At 42.3% G+C, this 17,555-nt stretch overlaps 1 protein-coding gene across 4 annotated transcripts; it reads right to left on the bottom strand.

The window, feature by feature from the left end:
• Positions 1-368: 368 nt before the first annotated feature.
• LOC140068731 (uncharacterized) lies at positions 369-6,126 on the bottom strand. Of its 4 annotated transcripts, XM_072114133.1 has the most exons (9): positions 5,651-6,126; positions 4,764-5,548; positions 4,498-4,536; positions 3,485-3,529; positions 3,007-3,339; positions 2,848-2,898; positions 2,618-2,674; positions 1,234-1,269; positions 369-1,097 (listed from the first exon to the last, which is right to left on the bottom strand). In XM_072114133.1, the coding sequence occupies exons 1-9, from the start codon at positions 6,044-6,046 to the stop codon at positions 1,049-1,051; spliced, it is 1,791 nt and encodes a 596-aa protein (XP_071970234.1). In that variant the 5' UTR covers positions 6,047-6,126; the 3' UTR covers positions 369-1,048. The 4 variants fall into 4 exon arrangements, with proteins under 4 accessions (XP_071970234.1, XP_071970232.1, XP_071970231.1 ...); XM_072114131.1 differs by having other exon boundaries at positions 1,234-1,266; positions 4,764-6,126; XM_072114130.1 differs by having other exon boundaries at positions 4,764-6,126.
• Between the last annotated feature and the right edge of the window lie 11,429 nt (positions 6,127-17,555).

Here is a 17,555-nt window from a genome sequence, read left to right on the forward strand (position 1 = left end):
AAATATTATTCCTACCCTTTACTCACTTTTGTCACACCACATTGGCTTCAACCTGCTGGACCATGAACACTTGGAGCAAAGCGTATGACCAGGGGCAGTACATGTCTGTTAGGCCCCACGGTACAAGCTTTGATAAATGCCCCCCTACTTGTGTCTTCACGTCATATCAGTGATCACTTATGTGGACTGGTAATCCACTGACAATACATTGATCTCCATTTATATACACATTGGAATGGATGAGAGGAAGAGCGGCCAAACCCATCGTCCAGTATAAATGCCGTGTAGAGCGATTGGCCCGTGTGGAATACCTGGTTTAAAATATACAAAGACAATAACACGATAAGGACAAAGAGAAGTCTATCAGATATTTTAAACATATTCTTATATTGGGAAGTAACAGAACAAATGTGTGAAGATAGTCCCAGAGTCACTAACTCAACCCACAGGTGAGACAATGCAGTCCCATCCGGTAGATCTTCTTCTCCATTCTGAAGGTGATGGCTCAACAAGTCCAATAAGGAAAATCTATCTTTCAAATAAGTAAGTATTCGTGCTATTGGACCTAATGAATCACCTTCTTGGGGAAGTTCCAATGGTACAGAATCTTATTCTGGCAGAGAAGGGACATCAAGGGATTCATTACTCAGCTGGAAGTGTTGCCGATGAGAGGTCTACAAAAAGCCACTGACGAGAAGTTGCTTTTGTTGTGACTGCACATGTAATTGGGAAACCATTTTACAGAAATTCGTATTTTCAGAGCTTCTCTACACCTCCAGTTTAGTGGAGTGTTGTGCCTGTCCTCGGGCTGGTCTCCTGGATGCACGGTGGCACCATTTTGTCCACTTTGAAGAGGATCCAATGAGTTGGTTTGTTAGACGGTTTCAAGTCCAAGGATCTTCTGACTATATGGAAGATAAAAACTGCTGGTTCGTCACAGCCAAAAAAACATATAACTGGCAGAGATTTCTACTCAGTGTCTGTTGGTGCAGAGATGAAGCATCACACGGTCAACTTTCCCTTCGACCAAGCCCCGTCCACAATCCATCTATTTTACAGTGTCTGGTCCAAAGCAGCACATGAGCAATCGGTGGCACCTGCAGTAGACAAGACCAAGGTACATGGTGGTGAGATCAGATACTGGTGAGTCCTGATATGGAGGCCCTCTACCATCATCTCTACGTGGTCTCATAGAATAGGAGTAAGGAAGATTGGACAAAGTTGTGTATCTACCTTAAAGGTCTTCTGTCTCCTTCACTGCTGCTTCTGCTGCAAACAGATACAAATAAGTTATGATGTCACAACATGGGCAAAATTCCTTTGTGAATGTTTAATTTTTGACCAAAGTGAATCTATTGTCCAAAAAAATTATAATTTTGTTTGTAAATTGCACCTCCATTTTGTTTTCAACCCCTGCGAAACACGTAAAGGGTTTCACCAAGCTCTTAGGAGCTGTAGCACCTAATACGCTGAATTATAGACTGTGATACACTGACCCTGTGGGCGTGAATAATTAGGATAATACCCGAGCACCCCTGTGTGTTGAACACAGGAGGGCCAAAGCCTCATTAGCATAATTTTTAAAAAAATTTTACGCCAAAACAGCTCAGTTCCTGACAGATAGAAGACCTACACCTGCATCAGCTGAACAACACCCGTCTAGAGATATGTTTGCCTTAAAATGGGTGTTTCTAAGTGGTAGATTTCCTTTAAAGTTGATTTTTCATACGTTGATGATTCATTTACAGGGTAAATTATTTACTATTATTTAGGCCTCTCAACGTCACTTAAAGCTGTGCAGGTCCCTCTAAATATAGGTTTTTGGTGATTTTCATGAAAAAGTAAAACCTCTAAATGATTGAATGCATAAAAAAACTATGCTAATACAAAGAAGACATTTGGGGAATGTTAGTTATGAAGTTTTTTTGGGTGGTATGACTATTTGCCTAAAAAAAAAAAGCTGAGAATTTTGAAATTTGAAAATGGAGAATTTGCCAAATTTTTGGCCAAATTTTCAGTTTTTTTCATAACTAAACACAAAAGATATCATCCACGTTTTTCAACTAATCTTGAAAAACCATATATACCTATAACCATATACCCTTTTTGAACCAAAAGTTGACATCCCCAATCTTTATCAATTCTTCAAAGAAGGGGCTATTGAATAGATTTGTAAAATTAAGTGGCCTCGTGACCCCAACAATATTCCATAATACACACCAAACCTTTAGAAATATATTTATCTCCATGTCCTATTTTAAAAACCCAAGATGCAGCTCGGATGTTCCATAGGACCAAATAAGTACAGAAAAGATTTTATGGAAAGCACTAAAGTAGGTGTAAACTTGATTTTCTGCATATATCTTACATCATATATCCGTCCAATCTTTATCCTTCTGGAATTCTGATAAAATTCATGCTAGAGAGACAATAACGGTCTTCTATATCTATCCTCTATAACTAATGTTACACTTACTTTTAGATAAATATAGCTTAGTGTCTGCCACCACCAGGGGGAGCTACTGGAATAAATGTTATTTATACTCCTCTACAGAAATAATACACATCGCTATAAAGTTAGAGACTTCTAAAACACAGAAGACAAAAGATCACTCACCTCTTCCTTCTGCTGCTTCCTCTAAGACACTTAGGTCTCCACCACCTACGTCTTGGCCTAAAGGAAAGAATAAGTAGAAAACTAATCTCCATGTCCATAGTGGAGGAAGCTTTCCAGGATCTCCCTTTAATGTTCTGGGTCATGTTCTTAGGACACTGAGAAGGGTTAATCTCAACACAGAAAATATGTGACTCAATGTGAATTCAGTCCTAAATACTCCATATACTTACTGGAGAGACTCCTCGCTTGGCCAGGCCACCTTTAACTCCCATCCAACAGGTCTATAATTGTAAAGACAGTGGTCAATGTATGGATCATTTTGATGATATCACTATGTACAGTATGTCCATAATGTCTGTGTATAGTCCTCTTATTATACATGCACTCACCTTCCTGGACTCACTACAAAGTTCTTAGATTCTGTTATGTCTTCCAGATATTCATCATCTATCTCCTCTCCGAGCACTTCCTCCTCCAGTTCCAGTTCCTGCTCCTTTTCTGCTTCCCGATGTTTCTCCTGAAACACTTCCAGATCTCCATCTTCTACCTCCACCACTTGCTCATGTTCTTTTTTCAACTCCTCTATCTCCTTCTCTGTTTCCAGATGTTCTACCACCTCCTTCTCCTCAACCGCTGCCTTCTCCTCAACCACCTTCTTCTCCTCAACCTTCTCCTCTTCCTGATGTTTTGTCTTATCTTTCTCCGGTTCTTCCATCTCCTTCCTATAAGTCATAGAACATAATTATATCTCTATTAATAATTCTGTATTTTATTGTGACCACTATTAGAAAGATAAAGGTAATGTGATATAAAGTATGTGCCCCCCTGGGCCCCAGCAGTGTAATCCTGGCTGGTTTATATACTTACATGTTACCAGGTGTAAAAGATGACATTTTTTTGGCAATTCTCATCCTAAAATAAAAAAACACAACACTTGTAACTGAAATTACCTAACAATGGTCCCCCATATGCCCCTTATGTTCACCATTTACCCCTCATGTCCCCCATATACCCCTCATATGTCTCCAATATATTCCTAAGGTCCATTATATACCTTTCTTGTCTCACATACCCCTCATATCTCCCCAATATACCCCACATGTCCTTTATATACCCAATATCTCTTCCATATACCCCTTACATTCCTCTTGGTCCCCATATATCCCATATGTCACCCATCTACCCCTCATGTCCCAATTTACCCCACATATCCCCAAATACACCTCATGTCTTCCATTTACCCTTCACGTCCCCATATATCCCTCATAATCAAATATACCACTCATGCCCTCCATATAAACCTCATGTCCTCTATAAACCCATCATATCCCCCAAAGCCCTCCATGTACACCTCAGGTAACCCATATACCCCTCACGTCCCCCATAAGAAGCTCCATCACTGTTTTGCGCAATAGAAATTCCCCAGTAATAATTAATACAATAATCTATAATGTCCCTACAGAATTAAAGGAAATCCACCATCACAATCCATCATGATAAACCGGGGACACTTACTCATAGAACCAGGCACCGTGACTGTGGTAATCTTCTTATATATGTTATAATCAACTTTTATAACCCCATCCAGCTCCCATCACTCTGCACTACCTGGTGCTGCTAGATTACACAGGCAAAGGGAGAAAGCAGGGGGTTGGGTGAGACATGTTCTGCTCATTGTAACAACCTTTGAAGCTACAGCACGGAGGGGCTCTGGTAACGCCCCCAGATCCATTAGCATAATTTTAAACGTTGATTTTAGGATGAAGGAGACCATGGAAAATAAATATAAAAAGATTACCACAGTCACGGTGCCTGGTTTATCATGATGGATTTTGATGGTAAATTTGCCTTTACCCCTTGTAGTAGTATTATAAAATTACCCTTTATTGGAGTCTGACTCATAGACTTTCCTCCACCACCTGTTGGGGAATATGAGGAGATACATGATATATACAGGTCAAGAGATTCTCATCCATGTATTGATGAAAACTGGAGGAAACTGAAGGTGGAGTCAATGTCCATAGTGACATGGAGAATAGTTGGTCACTATGAGCAACTGCTCCATTTTTTATTTGTCCTGTTATAGGTAAATGTATGAGATTATTGACTTGTTTCATTATACAAATCTGTGTATGGATAGACTTACGTCATCTTCTTATGCTCCTTCTTGATTTTATCCACCTTCTCTTCCTGGTTCTTCACCTCCTCCCGTGCTCTCTTCACCTCCAACTTATCCTCCTTAATGTTCTTCACCACAATTATCTTCTCATTAATGTTCTTCACCTCCTCCCATGCTCTCTTCCCCTCCAACTTATCCTCCTTAATGTTCTTCACCACAATTATCTTCTCATTAATGTTCTTCACCTCCTCCGGTGCTCTCTTCACCTCCAACTTATCCTCCTTAATGTTCTTCACCACAATTATCTTCTCATTAATGTTCTTCACCTCCTCCGGTGCTCTCTTCACCTCCAACTTATCCTCCTTAATGTTCTTCCCCACCATCATCTTCTCTTTGATGTTCTTCACCTCCTCCGGTGCTGTCTTCACCTCCAACTTATCCTCCTTAATGTTCTTCACCACCATCATCTTCTCTTTGATGTTCTTCACCTCCTCCGGTGCTCTCTTCACCTCCAACTTATCCTCCTTGATGTTCTTCACCACCATTATCTTCTCTTTGATGTTCTTCACCTCCTCCGGTGCTCTCTTCACCTCCAACTTATCCTCCTTAATGTTCTTCACCACAATTATCTTCTCATTAATGCTCTTCACCTCCTCATGTGCTCTCTTCACCTCCAACTTATCCTCCTTAATGTTCTTCCCCACCATCACCTTCTCTTTGATGTTCTTCACCTCCTCCGGTGCTCTCTTCAGCTCCAACTTATCCTCCTTAATGTTCTTCACCACCATCATCTTCTCTTTGATGTTCTTCACCTCCTCCGGTGCTCTCTTCACCTCCAAGTTATCCTCCTTAATGTTCTTCACCACAATTATCTTCTCATTAATGTTTTTCACCTCCTCATGTGCTATCTTCACCTCCAACTTATCCTCCTTAATGTTCTTCACCGCCATCATCTTCTCTTTGATGTTCTTCACCTCCTCCCGTGCTCTCTTCACCTCCAACTTATCCTCCTTAATGTTCTTCGCCACTATTATCTTCTCTTTGATGTTCTTCACCTCCTCCTGTGCTCTCTTCACCTCCAACTTCTTCTCCATGATGTTTTTCGCTCCCTCCCATGCTCTCATCACCTCCAACTTTGTCTCCTTAATGTTCTTCACCTCCAACTTTTTCTCCTTGGTGTTCTTCCCCTCCTCCCATGCCATCTTTACCTCCACCTTCTGGGTTTTCTTCTCTATCTTCATCTCCTCCACCGCACCTATATCAATTACCTCCAACTCCTCTTCTTGCTCTATCACCTCAAACTCATCCATCCTCTAATTATGAGGAAAGATTTATCCGTGTGTCTGAGGTAAAACTGTTCCAGTTGCCCGTGGAAACCAATCAGAGCTCAGCTTCAATTTTATAAACAGCTGTGGGGAAATGAAAGCTGAGCTCTGATTGGTTGCTATGAGCAACTAGAATAGCTCTGCTCTCACTTCTGATAAATGTCCTCCATGGATATCAATGAGTGTCCAGGACACTGTGATCTCTACAGCTGGAGACATAATATCAGACATTAGTGGACAAGAAAGAAAGAAAAGTTTCATTTACCAAAATGAGCGTCAACATGTACACAAAACTCAGCCCAAAACCTGAAGCTACAACATAAATGTCCTTTTCCATATCTCCTCTGTATCTATTCCATTATACACCTATTATAATATATATATATACCAGACCCCAATCTATAGTCACCTCGAGGTTCTCTGCAGCACCCAAGACCCTCAGTATCTACTCATTGGTACCAATACCCTATATATAAGTGTCTCCCAGATCCATGCTAGGCCCAATCACATCCGAACCAGAAGCCATCATTTTTTAGTACAAGTGAATCGTCTGACTCTCAATGTCTTACAGGGTTTGGGAATCCCATAGACCTTGGCATCCCCTATGAGACTCCTACATTGTACATTCACTACTTGTCTATCCCCGGGTACGTACATCCGAGGGCACCATCATCAGGACATAACATTTAACCATGGGGCCTCCTCCAGCCTGATCCCTACAGCAGCAGCTCCACTACATGAGAAGAACATGGGTAATAATAATGTCCCTATTTACACTATGACAACTCTGCCTGGAAAACATATAATGATGTCCCCCATTAACACTATGACAACTCTGCCTGGACACCATATAATGATGTCCCCATCTACACTATGACAACACCATGATTAAGACCACACCAGATACACCATGATTAAGAACGGTTAATCCGTTTGAAACGCGTTGGATAGAGCAAGGGAATATTGAGAAACAATGCTGTGGATGTTTGTATTCTGACCAAATAAAAGTCTCAAAAGTTTTTTCCGGAAATTGGCTGGACTGTCGAGAGTTCTTTTCACTATGACAACACTGCCTGGAAAACATATAATTATATCCCCCATTAACACTATGACAACTCTGCCTGGAAAACATAAAATGATGTCCCCATATACACTATGACAACACTGCCTGGAAAACATATAATTATATCCCCATATACACTATGACAACACTGCCTGGAAAACATATAATGATGTCCCCATATACACTATGACAACACTGCCTGGAAAACATATAATGATGTCCCCATATACACTATGACAACACTGCCTGGAAAACATATAATGATGTCCCCATATACACTATGACAACACTGCCTGGAAAACATATAATGATGTCCCCATATACACTATGACAACACTGCCTGGAAAACATATAATGATGTCCCCATATACACTATGACAACACTGCCTGGAAAACATATAATGATGTCCCCATATACACTATGACAACACTGCCTGGAAAACATATAATGATGTCCCCATATACACTATGACAACACTGCCTGGAAAACATATAATGATGTCCCCATATACACTATGACAACTCTGCCTGGAAAACATATAATGATGTCCCCATATACACTATGACAACACTGCCTGGAAAACATATAATGATGTCCCCATATACACTATGACAACACTGCCTGGAAAACATATAATGATGTCCCCATATACACTATGACAACTCTGCCTGGAAAACATATAATGATGTCCCCATATACACTATGACAACACTGCCTGGAAAACATATAATGATGTCCCCATATACACTATGACAACACTGCCTGGAAAACATATAATGATGTCCCCATATACACTATGACAACACTGCCTGGAAAACATATAATGATGTCCCCATATACACTATGACAACTCTGCCTGGAAAAAAACATATAATATTGTTGCAGTGAAGGAAAACTACAGAGAAGGGAGGATGCACCCGACAGAGGTAACAAAACCTTGTATAACATCACTAGTAATAACCATTGGAGCACATCAGATACTGCCCCCAGTGCACATCACCTCTCTGTTCCCCTTCCTTATTATGCACCCTTGTTCCCCCCCTTTGTGCTCCCCTTCTTATTATGCCCCTTATCTTCTCCCCCTCTTATTATGCCCCTTAGCTTCTCCCCCTCTTATTATGCTCCTTAGCTTCTCCCCCTCTTATTATGCCCCTTAGCTTCTCCCCCTCTTATTATGCCCCTTAGCTTCTCCCCCTCTTATTATGCCCCTTAGCTTCTCCCCCTCTTATTATGCCCCTCTCTTGTCCCCTAACTTATTATGCCCCCTCTATGATCCCCCTCTTATAGTGCCCCCTCTTCTCCCCTACCGATTGTGCCCTCTCTCTGCTCCCCTTCTTATTATGCCCCTTATCTTCTCCCCCTCTTATTATGCCCCCTCTCTGCTCCCCCTCTTATTATGCCCCTTAGGCTACATTCACACTGACGTATGGAGGACGTATATACAGCCGACGTATATACGGTCGATATACATCCTCCATAGACGTCAATGGGCGCACGGCGCCCTACGGGAGCGGTACCGCTCCGTACCCGGAAGAAGATAGGACCTGTCCTATCTTTTACCGTAATACGGCGCCGCGCGCCATTAATTCCTATGGAGAGGGGCGGGGGTGAGCTGCGCTCACCTCCTCCTCCTCTCCCCGTACACTGCCGTTGCCCGCTACGGTACGGTACGGGCGGGCAACGGCAGTGTGAATATAGCCTTATCTTCTCCCCTTCTTATTGTGCCCCCTCTCTGTTCCCCTAACTTATTGTGTCCTCTCTCTGCTCCCCTTCTTAGTGTGCCCCCTCTCTGCTCCCCCTCTTATTATGCCCCTTATCGGCTTCCCATCTTATTATTCTATCCTCTGAATATTGTGGCCCCCTGTCCTCTTTGCTCACTTATATTGTGGCCTCTCTCCTCTCCTGGTTATAAAACAATAAAATCTTTACTCCTTTCCATCGTTCTCCCGCATCGCTCCCCCGTGTGCATATGGCTGCATGTATGTGTGCATATTTCTGTGTACATGTATATACCTTGTATGTATATATGAGTCTGCATATGTCTGCAAGTTTCTGTGCATGCATAGGTGTCCATGTGTGTGCATACTTGTGCATGGATGTGTTTGTTTGTGCATATGTCGGTAATTATGCATGTGTTTGTGTGTGCTTGTGAATGCATGTGTCCGTGCATGTATGCGTGTGCATGTGTCTGTATGCGTGTGCATGTGTCTGTACATGTATGCGTGTGCATGTGTCTGTACATGTATGCATGTGCATGTGTCTGTACATGTATGTGTGTGCATGTGTCTGTACATGTATGTGTGTGCTTGTGAATGCATGTGTCCGTGCATGTATCCGTACTTGTATGTGTGTGCATGTGTCTGTACTTGTATGTGCGTGCAAGTGTATGTACATGTATGTGTGTGCATGTGTATGTAAATGTATGTGTGTACATGTGTACTTGTATGTGTGTGCAAGTGTCTGTGCGTGCTTGTGTCTGCATGCAAAAGGCTGAATGGATGTGCATTTATTTATTGTGCATGCATGTGTGTTGTGTGATGTCCTGCAGCAGCTGAGGTGTGTTTTGTGATGTTCTGCAGCAGCAGATGTGTGTATTATGAGCTTTTAACACAACTTGATGGGGCAGGGGATTTTAGGTACAAATGGCGAGGTTTTTCCTGTTGGGTAAATGACCTAGAAATTGCCCCAATCCCTGTTCTGCTACTTTACACAGCACCAGGCAGGAAGTAAACAGCGCCAGAGATGCCGTGATGTCACTGAGACGCCAGCGCTGGGCACCGTACTGCAGGAACGAAAGACAGCAGCCAGGAGAGATCAGGGGAAAAGTGAAAAGCAAGGGGTAGTACATCTAAAATGGGGACAACCTAAGCCTTCTACACCTGAATGTTGTTTTAGGACGTGTGGTAGCTGTTTTGTTTTTTGTTTTACAGCTAGCGCATACTTAGTCCTGGTATTTTGACCCCCCTAGGGGTCATGGATATGGGAAGTCCCCATTAGAAAATTTGCCGCAGAGCTCAGAGGCCTCTTGTTATGTCATTGGCCCTATCTCTGTGTGTCTGTTTAATATCCCATGATTGCAGCCTAATTTGGGGAGTGTCTTCACATGGTTGTGTTCTTTACATGAAATCAACCAGTGAAAAACAAAAAAAAAAAACTATAGATACTCACCTCTGCTCCTCTCTGTCTTGATCCCGGTACTGTCTGTCTCTAGTCTTGACACGCTGGGATCACCTAGAAAATAAAGTTATAATTAGCAGCACATAGAGCGGGGATGAGATGTCCAGTGCTCCGGGCTGCTAACTATGCATGACCCCCACACCTCCCTCTCCCATACACACAAAGAATTAATAAAACACTTTCCAGGACCTTTACCTGCAATTGCTTTTTTAATGTGAATTAAATGTATTATTATAGACTCGTAGACATTTTATCTTATAAAAATATATTTCAATTTGTACATTTTTCAGTCCAAGTCGCTTCTGACGAATTCCAGAAAACCGACGGGTAAAGACTGATAACTGGTACCTTAGAAATGTTTAATTTGTCAGATTCTTGTATCACTAAGTCGCACTGATGTAACTATTTAGGTCTAGAATCCATGGATTTTTTTCATCCCTTCATTGACTTTTTGAGGTTAGCCTGAAAGCTGACCCTATAATGATCCCACATCTGGAGAACCAATGTGGATGGGGCAATAAAAAAGAAATTTAGAGTTTCAATTCCAGACCAATTTTTCAAATGGAAGTTGACATTTAATGTGACTCAATTTCAGGATTATTTGCTTTGAAGTTACCATCATTTCATCTGGGTCAGAAGTACACGGATATTTTACATGAATTTGTTAACTTGCCCTTTTAAGTTGAGTGATAGAGGATATATACTGAATTATCCTCTATCGGTTAAAAGTTCCAGGACACATTTACCAGTAATTTTTTACATTACCTTTATTCTAGTACAGGAAATATTGTGTAATGGTTCAAAAGTATTTTTAAAAACAACATAAAAAACAAATTTTTTTCCCATTATCATAGGATCATAGTTTATACAGTTGAAAAAAGACACATGTCCATCAAGTTCAACCAAGGAAGGGAAGGGATTGGATGAGGAAGGGATTTAGGGGAAACAATTCTATATCACATAACCATCAATGTTATTTAGGTGTAAAAAGGCATCTAGACCCTTCTTGAAGCTCTCTGCTGTCCCTGCTGTGACCAGTCCCTGAGGCAGGCTATTCCACAGATTGACAGTTCTCATAGTAAAGAAGCCCTGTCACCTCCGGTGATTAAAACTTGATTTCTCCAGACGGAGACAGTGCCCCCTCGTCTTTTAATTTGATTTAATCTGGAAAAACTTATCACCATATTTTTTCTATGGACCATTCATATATTTATATAAATTAATCATGTCCCCTCGTAGTCGTCTCTTTACCAGACTAAATAAATCAAGTTGTTTTAATCTTTCCTCATAACTGAGACCCTCCATACTCCTTATCATTTTTGTGACTCTTCATTGAACCCTCTCCGGCTCCAGGGCATCCTTTATACAACACAAAAAAAAATATCTACAAGTAATTTAAAGGACGTACAGTCCCCGAAATGGTCACCATAAAAATGTAATCTCGCCACTCAAAAAAAAGCATATACATTGATATATAGCGGCAGACATTTGTTACCTCCATCTGACAACTATAGGTGGTATCCGGTAAAAAAGGCAGCATAGAAAGATGTAGCAAGCTATGTCCTTACATCCTTCTCCCTCCTGCAGAGCGACGCATGCGCTCGGAATAGAAGAATGTAACCATCAAAAGGCTCTATACACAGAAAAATAAAAAAGTGATGGAGTTTTGAAGGTCCTTAGGATTTTAAAGAATATTTTCTCCTATGGGCACCTCCTCTTCAGGTTTAAGCAGTGACCCTCAAGAACTTGAGGGCACATACAGGTCTGTATGATGAGTCAACATACAGTATACATTCTTGGTGACCTGCTTTGGGAAAGATGCTGCCGCTGCCTGAATTACGGATTCCTGATTTCAATAATTGGCTTCCATAAGTCCGGATCTCATTAGTCTATTACACTCCCCCCCGGATTCACACAATGGGGTCCTCTTTGTGGTTCATGGAATAATGTAGCAGACTGCACAACTCCATAGTATAGCATCCGGCCCAGTGATAACCTCAATTTACCTGATACTAGAAAACCTGTAAAATGTAGAGAACGGCTTCTGGAAAGTTTTGTTGCAGTGTAAACTGTTACTATACATCACGTTTGTGCAAATCTATTGTTCTTGGTATTATTAGAAAAACTGCTCAAATGTTGTGTGGCCTTTAATGAATAGACACATTATTGCTGCACAATATGGAAGTTTTACCCCCAAACTCTGCAGACAATAAAAACCCAAATTGGACCCCTTACTAATATTTTGATATAGCTGCCCGAATCTGGGGTCTTTCCATTAGTCCAGATCCCGACTCCCTAATACATAAAAACCCCAACCATTCATTTGGATTGGGATCAATTTAGATGGGGATAGAGGACAAACTGAATATTGACCATAGATGTAGAAAATACTTTGGGTATTAGCAGTTATTCTAACATCAAGGGGCACATTTACTAAGGGCTTTACAACACACTTTTTTCGTACTGTGCCCGTTCTTCAATTTTAAAATGGCTTGCACAGGTATTTGCACAGGTAAGTGTCAGCGCTGGGATTGTGCTGCGTTGGTTTCCATGCAACACAATTGCGGAGATGTGTCGTCGGATGGTCCGACTGATTCGGACTGAGCGCGGGATTTAAGTTCCAAATTGTGTCGCAAGATCAAGCACTTCCATGCACCAGGAAGAAGAAGGTGAACTCTGTCGGACCTGAGCGGGGAAGCGACACATGCAGGATATTGGGAGCACCATCTTAGTGAATCATCACTGTGCATTATCGGTGACCGGGTATGTAAATGTTCTCCATGACTTCATATGGTGTCAACCAAATGGACTTAATAAATAAACTTATTTCAGACGTCGTCCATCCTAATCACATCCACATCCATTCACCACCAGCATAACAGAATGTTCCCTACATAACAGGAAGCATAAAGAAAAAAGGTTACATATATGTGGGGTCACACTGGAACCCATGTCTGTCCCCATTACACTTAAAGGGGACATGTCACCAGGGACCTCATTTTCATTAAAGACAGGTTGCAGAAGCTTATTACAGCTGCAGTGCAAATCTGCTTTTCTGCCTCTTCTAAGCATTTGCATTACAATATAATTGTGTGTTATAACTTACTCTTGCATCCTGACAAAATCATGGGGTAGTCACAGGGCTGGACTTTGGTTTAGATGCATTTCAAAAACATGTACCTTGTCTGTGTTACTCACTCCTCAGATCTTAGCCCCCACCTTTGTGCTCCTGTACAGCTCCACCTCCTGCTCCTTCTCAGAGGTCACAGCCTGGTCAGCCAATCATCAGTGGGGGAGGGGGCAAGCTGTACAGGAGCACAAAGATGGAGGCAGCCTGCAGCTCAGACAAGTTACGTGATGTTTTTTGAAATGCATCCAAACCAAAGTCCAGCCCCTGTGACTACCCCAGGATTTTGTCAGGGAGCAAGGTAAGGTATAACACACAATTATATTGTAATGCAAATGCTTAGAAAAGGCAGAGAGACATTTTTGCACTGCAGGTGTCATGGGCTTTTACAATCTGTCTTTAGTGAAAATGAGGTCCCTGGTGACAGGTTCCCTTTAAATTTACCCATACAGAATGAGGTGCAATAGTGTGGAAAACTATGGGGGTCATTTACTAAGGGCCCGATTCACGTTTTCCCGACGTGTTACCCGAAGAATTCCGATTTGCGCCAATTTTCCCTGTATTGCCCCGGGATTTTGGCGCACGCGATCGGATTGTGGCGCATCGGTGTCGGCGTGCATGCAACGGAAATCGGGGGGGGCGTGGCCGAGCGAAAACTCGACGGGCTCGGAAAAACCGCCGCATTTAAAACAATAAAAGTGTCGCTTGGGACGCGCTTACCTTCACTTGGTCCGGCTCGGTGAATTTGAGTGCGTTCAGATGCTTTCAGCGCAGCAGCGCCACCTGGTGGACGGCAGAGGAACTACCTTGATGAATCCCGGCCGGACCCGAATCCACCGCAGAGAACGCGCCGCTGGATCGCGAACGGACCGGGTAAGTAAATCTGCCCCAATGTACTGATATGATAACACAAATACTCTGTAATCTGGACTTACATCCCACAAAAGTTATGACTCCAAATGACCGTCAACCAAATGGACATAATAAAATTCATTATATCAGACACTGCCCATCCTAATCCCATATATAGATATCATTTATATACATCCAGCATAACATGGGGCACATTTACTAAGGGCTTTGTACCAGTTTTCTGCTGGACTTTGCACGTTCTTTCTAATGCAAACTGCTTGCACTGATATTTAAGAAGTGTCCGCACCAAATATATGTTGCACCCGACCCCTTTGTGGCACAGCTGTACTTTGTACCGTGTAACACAAATCAGGGGGGTTCCAGTGCTCAGTCGGACCGTGTGAAAGATCTAACATTCAAAGTCCGAAGAATTGTGTTGAATGCCCCATGTTAAAGGTGCACCAAAAAAAGGGGTGCACTCTGTTGGATGGGTGCAGGGAAACCATATTCATGCAGAACGTGTGCCAAATATCCTGAATCTGGCACCCTCTGCATATAGTGCTGTATGCACTGTTGTTAGCAAATGTCCCCCAATGTTTTCTACATAAAAGGACGCATACACAAAACAGGTAACATATGTGTGGGGTCACACTGGACCCCATGACTGTCCCCACTACACTAAAACTCATCCATCCGATATGAAGTGCAAGAGTGTGGAAAATAATGTACATCCTGAATTGATGTGTAAATCTGTATTAACCCCTTAAGGACGGAGGGTTTTTCGGCTAATTTCTCGCTCTCCAACTTCAAAAATCCATAACTTTTTCATTTTTACGTGTACAGACCTGTGTGAGGGCTTATTTTGTGCGTAACAAATTTTACTTTCCCGTAATGTTATTTATTTTAACATGCCGTGTACTGCGAAGCTGAAAAAAAATTCCAAATGTGGAAAAATTGAAAAAAAAACGCACGTGCGTCACGTTCTTGTGGGCTCAGTTTTTACGACTTTCACTCTTCGCTCCAAATAACACGCCTACTTTATTCTTTGGTTCGGTGCGATCGCGGTGATACCAAATTTATATAGGTTTTATTGTGTTTTAATACATTTTCAAAAATTAAACGAATGTGTACAAAAAAGAAAAAAAAATGTTTGCCATCTTCTGACGCTAATAACTTTTTCATACTTTGGCGCACGGAGATGTGTGAGGGGTCATTTTTTGCGAAATGAGGCGACGTTTTCATTGCTACCATTTTGAGGTCTGTGCGACATTTTGATCATTTTTTATTTCATTTTTTATGTTATGTAAAAAGGTGTAAAAGTCGCATTTCGGACATTTGGGCGCCATTTCCCGCCTCGGAGGTCACCGCCGGCCGTAACCGTTTTTATATTTTGATAGATCGGGCATTTTGGGACGCGGCGATACCTAATATGTCTGTGATTTTTACTGTTTGTTATGTTTTATATCCGTTCTAGGGAAAGGGGGGTGATTTGAACTTTTAATATTTTATTAATTTTTTTTATTTTTTAAACTTTTTTTTTTCTTTTTTTTTTCACTATTTTTTAGACCATCTAGGGTACATTAACCCTAGATGATCAGATCGCTCCTACCATATACTGCAATACTACAGTATTGCAATATATGGCGTTTTTGCAGGTCTTACATTACAATGAGCCACTGGCTCATTGTAACGAACCTGCATAAACCATGTAGCCTCGTGTCAAGAGAAGACCCGAGGCTACCATGGTAACCGATCGCCGCCCCCCGATGACGTTCGGGGGCGTGGCGATCGTAAAAAAGATGGCGGCGCCCGCGCGCCGCCGTCTTTTAAACGCCGCCCGCGACTTTGCTGGCGGCGTTTAGAGGGTTATTAGCGGTGGGGGTTTTGTGCAAAATGCAAAAACCCCCACCTCTGTATGAAGAGGACTCAGCCCGTGAGCCCTCTTCATACATCCCTTATACCTCTGCGCCGTAGAGCTACTTAAGGGGTTAATCTGTATTAATTTCCCACAGAACATATTGGGGCACATTTACTTACCCGGTCCATTCGCAATCCAGCGGCGTGTTCCCTGCGGTGGATTCGGGTCCGGCCGGGATTCACTAAGGCAGTTCCTCCGACGTCCACCAGGTGGCACTGCTGCGCTGAAGTTCCCCGAAATGCACTCAAGTTCACCAGCCTATTCCTAGTGAAGGTAAGTGCAAGTCTTGCGACACTTTTTTTTTTTTAAATGCGGCGGTTTTTCTGAATCCGTCGGGTTTTCGTTCGGCCACGCCCCCCCCCCCTGATTTCCGTCGCGTGCATCCCGACGCCGATGCGCCATCATCCGCTCGCGTGCGCCAAAATCCCGGGGCAATTCAGGGGAAATCGGCGCAAATCGGAAATATTCGGGTAACACGTCGGGAAAACGCGAATCGGGCCCTTAGTAAATGACCCCCATTGTATATTACTTTCAGTACATATTTCATGACAATCAAAACATCTGCAGCAAGTGTAGGTCTTTAATTTGAGTTTATTAACACATTCCAGCTTTTTATTTTAAAAAAATATGATAAATCATTGCAGCTTCCATACCCACAGCTCAGAAATTGGCCATGAGTCTTCTGTATCCGGAAGATATTGCCATTCTTAATCTCGCCACTAGGTGTCAGTAATGCTTTTTGGATTATAAAGAGATCACTTCAAATATCCAAACAAAAATGATGCAATTTTTTTCATTATTTTTGGATGTCGTGTTGCTTCTGCTTTATCACTTTGTCATGATTTACAGTCTAAATGAATCAGATACTAACCCCAACATATACTATGCACTCACCATTGTAAAGAAATTTGCCATTTACCCCATTATTTAGGGGGGAAGACTTTGAAGTCCCCATCTCATCACATGATCGCTGTCATTCTGGTCTTTGGTACAGCATTCTTCAGACATGGACAGAACCTGCAGGAAAAGCTTTGTTCTGTTCCTACCGGATACAAGGAAGTTAGGAATAACAATACATCAGGATAATTGTAATCAATGGGGGTCATTTACTAAGGGCCCGATTCAGGTTTTCCCGACGTGTTACACGAATATTTCCGATTCGCGCCGATTTCCCCTGAATTGCCCCGGGATTTTGGCGCACGCCAAAAAACAGAAATGTGTCGCGAAGCTTGCACTTACCTTCACTTGGAATAGGCCGGTGTACCTCAGTGCGTTCTGATGCTCTTCAGCGCAGCAGCGCCAACTGGTGGACGTCGGAGGAACTACCTTAATGAATCCCGGACGGACCCGAATCCA

This window comes from Engystomops pustulosus, chromosome 7 (genome assembly GCF_040894005.1).
Source record: "Engystomops pustulosus chromosome 7, aEngPut4.maternal, whole genome shotgun sequence".
Lineage (NCBI taxonomy): Eukaryota > Metazoa > Chordata > Amphibia > Anura > Leptodactylidae > Engystomops > Engystomops pustulosus.

Excerpts from the sequence above, each read along its gene's own strand:
- LOC140068731 (XM_072114130.1), bottom strand. The coding sequence starts at position 6,046 with ATGGATGAGTTTGAGGTGATAGAGCAAGAAGAGGAGTTGGAGGTAATT. Across the intron at positions 2,899-3,006 it reads TTTGTAGTGAGTCCAGGAAG|ACCTGTTGGATGGGAGTTAA; the intron begins GTGAGTGCATGT and ends TTACAATTATAG. Across the intron at positions 1,098-1,233 it reads GGAGACAGAAGACCTTTAAG|GTGCCACCGATTGCTCATGT; the intron begins GTAGATACACAA and ends TGTCTACTGCAG.